The sequence below is a fragment of the Schistocerca gregaria genome, chromosome X (assembly GCF_023897955.1).
Source record: "Schistocerca gregaria isolate iqSchGreg1 chromosome X, iqSchGreg1.2, whole genome shotgun sequence".
In the NCBI taxonomy this organism is placed as follows: domain Eukaryota; kingdom Metazoa; phylum Arthropoda; class Insecta; order Orthoptera; family Acrididae; genus Schistocerca; species Schistocerca gregaria.
In genome coordinates this window covers 454,721,751-454,732,623 of record NC_064931.1, presented here as the reverse complement: position 1 = coordinate 454,732,623, position 10,873 = coordinate 454,721,751, and the positions used below count along the sequence as shown (strand labels likewise).

Genomic DNA, 10,873 nt, shown 5'->3' with positions numbered 1-10,873 from the left:
TCAGGTCTTTACTGCTAATGCTATTCGTAACACATTTTGTATATAGTATCTACACAATCACTGAATGTACCTGCAACATAACATCATTGTACAGCAAATACTTCAGGAGAAATGACGTCAGAAATAACGAAATTTGTGACAAACTCGCTTCTCCTTAAAATGGAGCGAAAATTACCTATCCAGTTATCATCCAGTCATTCAAAGTGAAAGCACTTAGCAACTTCCAAAAAACTTTCAGCATAATTTCAATCTTATTCTAAACTTTTTCTCACTTACATGCTTATGATCAAGAATAACGGAACTAGAGCGTTATTATGATTGTTACAGTGCACTGAGAAGTCATGGCTCGTCTCGTCTGTGGCTTTATACTGGTACCACATACAAAAAGACATGTTCAATTATTCCATGTTAACGTCTCCACATTTTAATGCTGTTCACTTTTAATTTTTTTATGTATACAATTAATAAAATCATATAAATTTTTTTCCTTGTTTGCTTACCTTGGAAGAAGACTTAAAAATGGAATGCATCAACATTATCATCATCATCATCATCACATAAGCATCATCTTCCTCTTCTGGAGGGTCAGGAATAAACGAACTCTAAGCAGATAACCCCGCACATAACAGAGTTTTCTTCATGCTACTGAGCATATTTTCCTTAGAAACAAAATTTTTGCATGAGGCTGCTGCTGCTCACACACTGGCTGGCAAGCAAACATCCATTCACTGTGGAAGTAAATAGCTTATTCCCATTTTCCACTTTTGCAACATTCATCCAACGAAAAATTCTTTTGCAGTCAGCATTCGAATGTGGAAGGGATAAACACGAGAGCCCGAACTCTTGTAGGGCTGGGAAATCTCTCTTGCCAAATAAAGTTTTCATGCTGAGTATGTTACCCCAAAATATCCACTTCTGTACAGTTGTTATAATTTTTGTCTATTTTTTCGATAGGAAGTGTTCTCCAGTCATCATAGATTTGTTATAGATGCTTGTTATCATCTAAAGAGACTATTCTTTGAAATTTTGACATAAGAGGTAAAAGGAAGGGAGTTGTTTTCCTTTCTTTATTTTACCCTCTAGTACCTTCGGTTACATATATGTAACGTCAGCTTTATATGGGTTTTACTGGCGTTTAGCGAATGCTGGTTCACCAATTCCCACTGTTACACATTTTTACAAGCTATGCAGCGAATTCTCTGAGGAATAATTGGAACTACTGTAGAACTATAATATTTGCCATGTCTGTAACTTCTTAGGCCGAAGTTGGTCGCTGTCATGTTACGCAAGGTATGTGGTATCCTCTATTTGTGTGGATAAAATGTCTTTAATTAGTATATATTAAATATTTTCCCTTTAAATAAGTACCAGTGGACCAGTTATTTGTATTATTTTGGTTCTGCGTATTGAAATACCCTAGGAAGGTTGAAATGAACTCATGTAACGTATGTGTAACTGAGGATGTTTAGGGATATGTTTATGAATGTTTGTATTGTGATATTTAGGTATTTTATTTCATTTCCAGTTAACGATTGATGACATTCTTGAGGTTGTAAATAATCCCGGTGAAAGTGATTTTTCTGAACTTGGTGATGAGGATGATGATGAAATTCCGACTAATGGTAGCACATATCATGACGATAGAGAAACTTCTACTCCAGAGATGTTGCAAGAGTCAGCTGTTATCGATTCAGTAAATCCTGAGTATGTTCCAGAAGATACAGAGTTGTAGAGGGTCGATGATGACTTTACTCCAGAAATTCATCCATTTGTGCAGTTTCCAGAAGACTAACATGAAGAAGTGCTCACCCCTTTGCAGTACTTCAGATCTTTTGTGACATGTGAAATGCAGGAACTCTGTATTCAACAAACTAATATTTATTGTATTCAGAAACTGGGCGCAACTATTGACGTTAGCCTAGCTGAGATGGAGCAGCTTTTAGGTATTTATTTGTGTACGGACTTGGCTCAAAGCCACTTCCAGAAACTAGTATATTTGTTGCATTTCCAGGACATACAGAAAGAAGATAAGCTACAGAAAATTCGACCTTGGCTTGCTTTGTTCTCACAAACATGCCTGAGAAAACTGTCTGAGCAGAATCAGTATGCTGACGAAATAATGATCCCTTTCAAAGGATGCAGTAGTCTTCAACAGTATATACAAAAGAAGTCAACACGGTTGGGATTCAAAATGTGGGCTAAAGCTCGTTCCTCAGGGTATTTGTATGATTTTGACGTTTACCAAAGTGCAGCTTCTAAGGCAAAAAGGCATGTCACAGGAAAAGGTCTTGGTTACAATGTTGTGATGAAGCTAACTGCAGCAGTGGAAGAAAATCCCTTTTTTAGGGTTTACGCAGACAATTTCTTCACATCGTAACTTGTTGCTGTGAGCCTACTGAAGAGGGGTATTTATTATATAGGCACAATAAGAGATGGAAGATTCAAGCAATGTACTCTTACTGATGAAAAGCAGATGAAAGCGGAAGTATGTGGTACTACAGCTTCACAAGTTACTGCAATGGGCAAGTTCATCATTGTGAAATGGTATGATAACAAATGTGTTACACTGGTATTTTCCCTAACAGGTACAGAGCCAAAGGACATAACAAAAAGATGCGATAGAACTAAGAAAGATCATATTTTCATCTCTAGGCCATCCATTGTCCAAATGTACAAGTAATATGGGAGGAGCAGGTCTTCATGATACCTTGACATCGCTATACAAATTCCCCTAAAATCCAGAAGATGATATTTGTATATCTTCTGGCACACAATAGAAATAACTGTTGTCAATAGCTGGCTGAAATATAGAGAAGACTGCAAGCACCTGCCTGAATAGCATTTTTCTTTCAGACAGTTTCAAACTAATCTAGCAAATGCATTGATATCTGATAGACAAAGGATACTCAAGAGGGGATGTCCAAGTACTGAAGGTATGTCCAAAAAAGTCAAGAAACCTGCTACTACAGTAACTCCAGGGCTGCAATGACATAAGGTCAAAAATGACCACTTTCCTAGGTGCAATAACGCGAAAGGAACGCTCAAAATTTGCATGAAACAGAATACTTTTGTTTAGTGAGTAAAATGCAAAGTTTTTCTGTGCCTCAACAAAGACAGAAACCCGCTTCAGAAGATTACACTACTAAAAGAAATGTATGTAAATACGTTTATTGTTACATTATTGTAGAAGCTTTTTTAATAAACTGATTCAGAACACAAAACTGTAATTATACATTTACCTTACCCATGCCAATACTACCACCTTGAATCCCAATGTTACATATTTGTAATTCATTGGAGAAAAAGGACTCAAAACGAAAAAAAGCTAAAAGTTGTACATTTGTCCTCCCAAAATACTGGTAACTGTAAATAATACTCTGCTAAGAACAACCTACAAGTAATATTAATTGTTATGAATCCCAGAGGTTTAATAGAGCACTCTTAAGCGTCAAAACTGCAAACAATGACAATAAATCATCATCAAAGTTACATCTCTTTTTCAGTTATGAACATTCTGTATGCATGAAATCCGTATATCTGCATCAAAGTCTTTCACGGCATCCTGTTCATTATATGTTTCTTGTTTCTGGGTGCCTTCAAAACTTCAACTCCTAAATGCATTTGGCTGTCAGGAAGAAACTTCGACCTGTTGCTGAGGTCATTGTCAGTCAACTTACTAGTTATGACATACTGCTGGTCCATTTAGCAAAGTGAAATTCCTTGTAGCCTTCTACGATATTTCCATTTAGGTCAATAATAACAACTTTACCACTCCGGAAATGCTTATTTACATCTGTGAATTTCAGTAAAATATAAGCCAGAAATGAATAAAAATAATTTAAAAAGAAAATCATTGAGAGATCGCTGATTACCTTCTGTGGCAACCAGCCTCTCCCTTGGTTATTTAGAATCAAACTAGATATGCAAGGCATTTCGCTGTTTTAAAATTCTCATTGCAACAGTCCACAAAGATAGCCATCTAGTCTGTGATTGATGCAACGATTTGTGAATTTTTTTATCTAAAAACTTTTGAAACTCATGCAACTGTGCCTCTTTCTTAGCATTAGCTTTAAAATCGTTATGAATGTTCCTAGCTAGGTTTTCACATCGTCTGGGAGCACATTTACAAACTTCACTGGCACATTTGTGAAGTGAGGAGAATCACAACCATCAGAAGCAGATCCTATAACACTCCTTTCAGAAACATTGGACTCAGAGAATGAAAGTATTGGATTAGAATAAAGGTTTTTACTTATTTCACCTTCGTTTGCCTTATCATATTCAGCCTTCTTAAAAATTTCACAATGATTAAAAAATTTACTTCTAATTTTATTTGTTTCTTTATAAAAGTATCTACCAATGACATATGACATTTTAACAGATCCTATGTTTGTTGACTCATCAGTAAAAAAATTAATTTTGTCTCAGTTTTTTGCGATGCACATGTGTAGCGTGAGCGGTTTTGGAATCAGATAAACAACTCTTAACCACACTCTCCAAGTGATTTACAACAGTGAAAGGCCTCCACATGATCTACAAGAGTGAAAGGAAGATAGTGTTCTGCCAAGAATCCTGTCTATTTAATTTTAGTAATGTGAGCCTGATTATTTCAGTTGCAGAATTCCACAAATGCATTCAAAATTGTCTGACCTTTACATGACAACACCTTCACATTTTTGACATAAAAAGATCACAGCAAGACATTCTCTTTCTGTAGTTTTCTTACGATCGGCTTCATCTCCCTCGATCTGCCAGTATTACGAGTACATGTCCATGGTTGAGAAGAGCTTAGCCCCCTTCAGACAATCTAGTGTATCGTCAGTTCATGGAAGGGGGTAAACGTCCTTTTTAGTTACCTTATTAAGTTTCGTGTAATCAACACAAAAGCGCCAACAGCCATGCTTCTTTCTGACGAGAACCACTGGTGACGACCATGGGCGCTGTGAAGGCTGAATGATGACATTCTTCACCTCTTCTAGGAAATAGCCTTTTAGCCTACTTCCCTTCTAACCTTAATTTTCTCTACCTTGTCGCGAATTATTCGACGTTCCGTTGCTGGCATACGGTATGTATCTGGCTTATTGGTTGATGGGTCTCCAGTGCTATTCCAGTGCTACACTGTCAATTTGTCAAATTTGCTCTTCACCTGTGGTTTGAAGCATTCAGAAAACTCTTGAAGAATGACAAGTAGGTTCCTCTGTTGATCTTTAGTGAGATCTGGTGATAGTCGAGCTGATCTTGTCTCGTAGTGATAGCGCCAATTTGGCCACAGACTCGGCACGGGAGGTTTCTATGATGCTCAGCGGTTCGGCAGTTAACAGCTCAGCATTTACTACACACATGCGTCTGGGAAGGATCTGCGGTTCTCAGCGGCAGTTAACTATCCACAATTCACCGAATACGTTCTTAAACGAGACGACAGAGGTTAGGATAACCAAGTTATTCTTCAGTGGTATGCTTCTCTTAGATTCTACTACAAGAGCCATGGAATGATGTATGGCATGACACATGACAGTTACCTTTCTAACGCTGACCGCTATCCAGCACACATAGTTTCCACACACTCGGATGTGCATCTCCCTGTCCACCGTATCTCATCTCGTCTAGCATAATCTTCGAGGGACAACAGTCTTTAATTGCCTAAGAAGCTTTCAAAAAGTCCCATCCGAGAATGACGTCCTGACTACACTTTTGTAAGGTGATGAATTCTAAGCGCTGTGTATGGCCACTTACATCCACGCGAATGACACATCCCCCTGTAAGTTTTACATATTTCCTATTAGCCACCTTCAGCAGAAATGTTTTGCTGTCGAGAAATATGCTTTTCTGCAGCTGGCGACGGCACTTCCTCGAAACGACTGAATATGATGCTCCAGAGTACACAAGAACTTGGGCTGGTCGGACATCAATGAGGATTTCGACGTAGTTTCCTATCATTTTTGTAGTGAGCGACGGCGGAGGATTTTTCTCTTCGGCAGACTCACCTCCAGGGAAGGTCGCACCCTTTAGTTTTACAGGTTGCGGCCGCTAGGTGATTGGCTGGAGCTTCTAAACGGCGATGGCAACCTAGACCGGCGTGTTGTGGAGCGTCCTCTTCAGCGGCTAGCTTGCGGCGATGGTGCCCTACGTTGTCCTGCAGCAACACCTTCTTGTTCGTCTTTGCCTTCCGGGAGTTGGCGTCGGCTAAGATTGGTCTGTTGGCTTCTGGCGCGGGTGTCATGAAATATCCGCAGCCTTTCTCGACAATAGCGCACCACATGTCTTGGTCGTCCGCAGTGGAAAAATATTGGTTGGTTATCCTGGGTCCTCCAGAAGTCAGTCTTCTTTGGTACCCAAACACATTCCGCATGTGCATTGTGGGAACGTAACTCCGTGTGGATCTCGACTTTTTCACCGTTTTAAAGGGAAATGACGGACGAGAGATGGGGTTCAATGTCTGTTCCACATCCTCCCTTATTACTTCTTGAAGCGCCTCAGTTTTTGCCACCGTGCGATTCAAGTACCTTCTGAACTTCCTCTCTCACTATCTGACGAAGATCTCTAGTGAAATCAGTTCCTTCCTCTATCACAGTCATGGATATGACGTTTGGAAGCCGTTCAATCTTCTTGCGTGTAATTATTTTTTGACGTATTGTCTCGATATACTGTCACCATTTTATGAGGTCGTCTGCTGTCAAAACCCCCTCCAGGATTAGGGCTTGATACATGTCCTCGGAAACACGCTTTGTGAGATGTGCAATCATATCTTCAAATAGTTCAACTGGCTCTGAGCACTATGAGACTTAACATATGAGGTCATCAGTCCCCTAGAACTTAGAACTACTTAAACCTAATTAACCTAAAGACAGCACACACATCCATGCCTGAGGCAAGATTCGAACCTGTGACTGGAGAAGTCCCGTGATTCCAGACTGAAGCGCCTAGAACCACTTGGCCACTGAGGCCGGCCCTTATCTTTCTCCTTCATTCTAGGATCTACTATTTTACACAGCTCCAAGATGTCTTGAATGTAGGATGCTGTAGTTTCTCCTGGATGCTGTGTCCTGCACTTTAATTTACTTTCAGCATTGCACTTCTGTCGTTGTGTGTTGCTGAAATACTTGCAAAGTTCCACCTGGAATACTTCCCAGCTTATGAACTTCTCCTCATTGTTCTCATACCATTGCTTGGCAATGCCCTCCAATTAGAAAAATTCTTTAGCCAAACACACAATGTCATCCCATTTGTAAAAATTTGGTAATATGCTCATATACCTTCAACCACTTGTTTGGATCATGGCCATTGTCACCAGAGATCCCGTAAGGATGTCTCATGTGGTGGTACACAGTTGCTGTCATCATAACATCTTCTTCTTCTTCCGTCTCTGATAGACTGCGACCTGTTGAATATGGCTTGAACTCACATTTCTCGCCACATAAACAGTGGCTCTGTTGTGGAGCCACTGTGCCATCGATAATGTGCATTAGCACAGGTTCCAATACCCAGTGCCTCCACCGGGATAATGTCACGTAGAAGAAGGTGTAATTAGATGAATAATGAACACTAACTCACAGATTTATTCAGCACTTGCACATAGAGTGCGGAGTGAACTGGCTCCGGCCAGAACACATACTTACAGAACATTCCAGTACAATGATCCTTAACATTTGTGGATACATCTAGACTCTACTCGAACCGAATACTGAAATTTAAATTTTACAGTTCAGATGAGTTTTGAATTCAAGCCCTCCTATGCCACAATCTAGGATTACAAACACTATACCACAGTGACTGCACTACATAGCTTCTCCTGTGACAACATGATTTACATTGTTAATCATTCCTCCGAAATATTATTTTTGTAGAACTTTCACACTCAGAATTTGCAGACTGACAGGTGTGAATGATGGGTTAGGACTTCAGCTTTGCAGAATTACAATAGAAGGTCTGCTAAGCACTTGACCCATGTAGACAACAATGTTCTGACTTATACAGTGTACAGGTTCAGAGTTTGGACCATCACGATTTTCTCTCATACCATACCAGGGTGTTCTATTTAGTTTGAGATGAAAAAGCTAACAAGTCAAATTCACTTAAAACGTGAGAGGGAAGTTCAAACAGATTAGAATCTCAGTCATTTCACAGCAAATGAATAATATTTATGTTGAATACATTCCTTTTGTGGACTCATGCCACAATTATCCATATTTTGTAAGTGAAAATATGCCTACTGAGAACTAAAAAACTCAACAATTTTAAATAGTAAGAACTAGTGCATGAATTCTGTATGTTAAATTAGTGAAAATATGGAATAAATTGTGTTGTGATTAACAAGTAATGTGAAAGGTTATCATCATTAGTGAGAGAGAGAGAGAGAGAGAGAGAGAGAGAGAGAGAGAGAGAGAGAGAGAGAGAGAGAACAAAAATAAAAGTTATACTGTAGTCGCAAAGTAAGTAACAAAAATAATTAGGACATTGTTATTGATGTACGTTGCATGAAATTTTCATATGAAAACTGTGATATTTCACATACTAATTGTTTCAGAAACATCACCAAGACTTGTGGAGTTAAATTTTTGTGAAAGTACAGAAATTCCATTTGTAAATTCAATTATGTTCAATTTAAATGATATGTAATGTGGCTTTATAATGTTGGAACTTATATGAGCAGCAACAGTGGTAGCTGATTCAAGTTAGTAATGTAGCAGTACTGCAACTGATAGTATTATGTTAATATTGCTTCAGTTTTAGAGTCAGTGTGGCATTACTGTTATGAAATATTTTGGGCACTAAATCCAAGTTAATTTTGTATGTGTTCTGATGCAATAAGCTCAATTTAAAATTACTCTGTGTATTTTGACTATGTTATTTCTTGGCGAACTCACAAATTGCCTGAGATTATGTATAATTTAAGCCAGGTGGTATTTTATGTGGAGGAACTGCATTAAACCCTCCTCACTTCAGTCATATCTTTGACAGTCAGCTAGTTGAATACCTAAAATGTAGCCAAAAAAATTCATTACGTTTAAAAGGAACCTAGCAAATTCTGTAGCCTTTGCAGTTGGCACAGTGTTAGTGACAGCATAGTGGGTGAGGTAGCCAGTGCTGGCTATTATTTGATTATTTCCTTTCTGCATCTTTTAACAAGGAAGGGAAATCAGGTGGTAAGTTCCTATGGGATCAAACTGATGAGCCCATCGATCCCTGGGATTACAAACTACTTAATCTAACTTAAACTAACTAAGGACAAAACACACATCCATATCTGAGGGAGGACTGACACCTGTGACGGGAGGAGCCGCCCAAACCTTAGCAAGGCGCCACAGACCATGCGGCTACCCCACGTGGTATCTGCTAACAACACATAGTTTTGTAATCCCCTGTATTTTAATGCAATGACAGTTTGACAAAGCACAGTTATCAAGTACTATTCCTTGTGTCCATGCAACTGTTTCTGTTCTAAAAGAAAGTTAACACAACTGAAGAAATTTAATGGAAATGTCCGTGAGGTTAAGTTTTGCTCCCTTTAAAAATAAATCTGCTTCATTTCTTCAACCACACAATGAACTGTTTCTGCTCTAGTCCCAAACTGTACCCTATATTCAAACCATACTATAGGACCTTTTGAACTTCTATAATATATTATAATTTGTTAATATCAATATGAATTACACAACTACATTATATTCCAAAATGTTCGCAATTTCAGATTGTAGGTGTTGAACACAGCTTAATATATCCTGCTTTCTGAGCAAGAATTATGATAATGCAAGCTAACAACAGAGACTTAATTTGGAGATACATACACCTGAAATCCCACAATGGAAGGTCTGGAGGGTCGGACACATGTCTAAGTATCATGCGTTACTTAGATGTTAATATGTAATAGGCACTCTGATTCGGGTCTCCTTCAGATCGGGACATGTTGTACTCTACATCAGGCATAACTTAGTTGTGAATATGTAATACTCATTCTGTCATGTCTATCATACTTCAGAAGTAGGATGAGAAGTTACCATAAATGAAGAATGCTATGCCAAGAGTTGTAAAAGACAGTGTAAATGTGTGAATATTTAAATAATAACCAAACAGGATACATCTATGAGAAGTGTCTCCTATCATCATTGTCAGTTCTACAGATCTTGCGCTCTGTAGATACAGAGACTAACCTGGGCATGTGATCTCCTTCAAAAAGCACAATCATAGGTTCGAATTGACAGTGTAGCAGCCTCCGTTGAGGAAGATTCCATGACCAATAATCTTTCTTTTGTCCTGGGGACACAACTTAAGACGTCAAGTTGTGTAAAGAACGGTCAGAGACTCTTATTCAATCTCTCCATCTTCCAGATATGACTTCAAAAGGGTCACATAATATATACATGGCATCTCCTTGCTCGGGACCATGTATTTAAAAAAGAGACTACTATCCAGTAACGGTAAGTGTGTACTGGATGAGATGTGAAATTCATAGTGAGAACAGTGGACTGTAGTTATAATCATAAAATGAGCTAATCAGTAGTATATGAACTGTGAAAAAGATAAAAAGTGACACTGTGTGAACTGTGAAATAATATCCTGTTTGAACTTTTGTAAGTTCCTTTGAACTGTTAGGTAACAAAAGTTATAAATGCCGCTAATTAATCCACGTCGCATAGTTGATAGTCAAAACACCAAAACACAAAATCTAAGTGTAAAGTTATAAGTGTGTGCTTGGTCCAAAAGGATTACGTTTTGTTTCATCACTACGAGAAACAACGCTTCATGTAGCAGTTAGAAGGCCAGTGTACACCTGTCGCCTCTACCAGCTACAGTCCAACGTCAGCATGCGACAAACGGCAGACATACGCATGTGTGGTCGATTACAGCAACGAAAGACACCAAACACAAGAAAAAC

At 38.7% G+C, this 10,873-nt stretch overlaps 1 protein-coding gene across 1 annotated transcript; it reads left to right on the top strand.

Annotated features, from left to right (window-relative positions):
• Positions 1 to 1,846: 1,846 nt before the first annotated feature.
• LOC126298135 (piggyBac transposable element-derived protein 3-like) lies at positions 1,847 to 2,377 on the top strand. The gene has a single exon (XM_049989452.1). The coding sequence runs from the start codon at positions 1,847 to 1,849 to the stop codon at positions 2,375 to 2,377; it is 531 nt and encodes a 176-aa protein (XP_049845409.1).
• The last annotated feature ends 8,496 nt before the right edge of the window (positions 2,378 to 10,873 follow it).

Bases quoted from the DNA above. Each gene is read 5' to 3' on its own strand.
- LOC126298135 (XM_049989452.1), top strand. From the start codon at position 1,847: ATGCAGGAACTCTGTATTCAACAAACTAATATTTATTGTATTCAGAAA.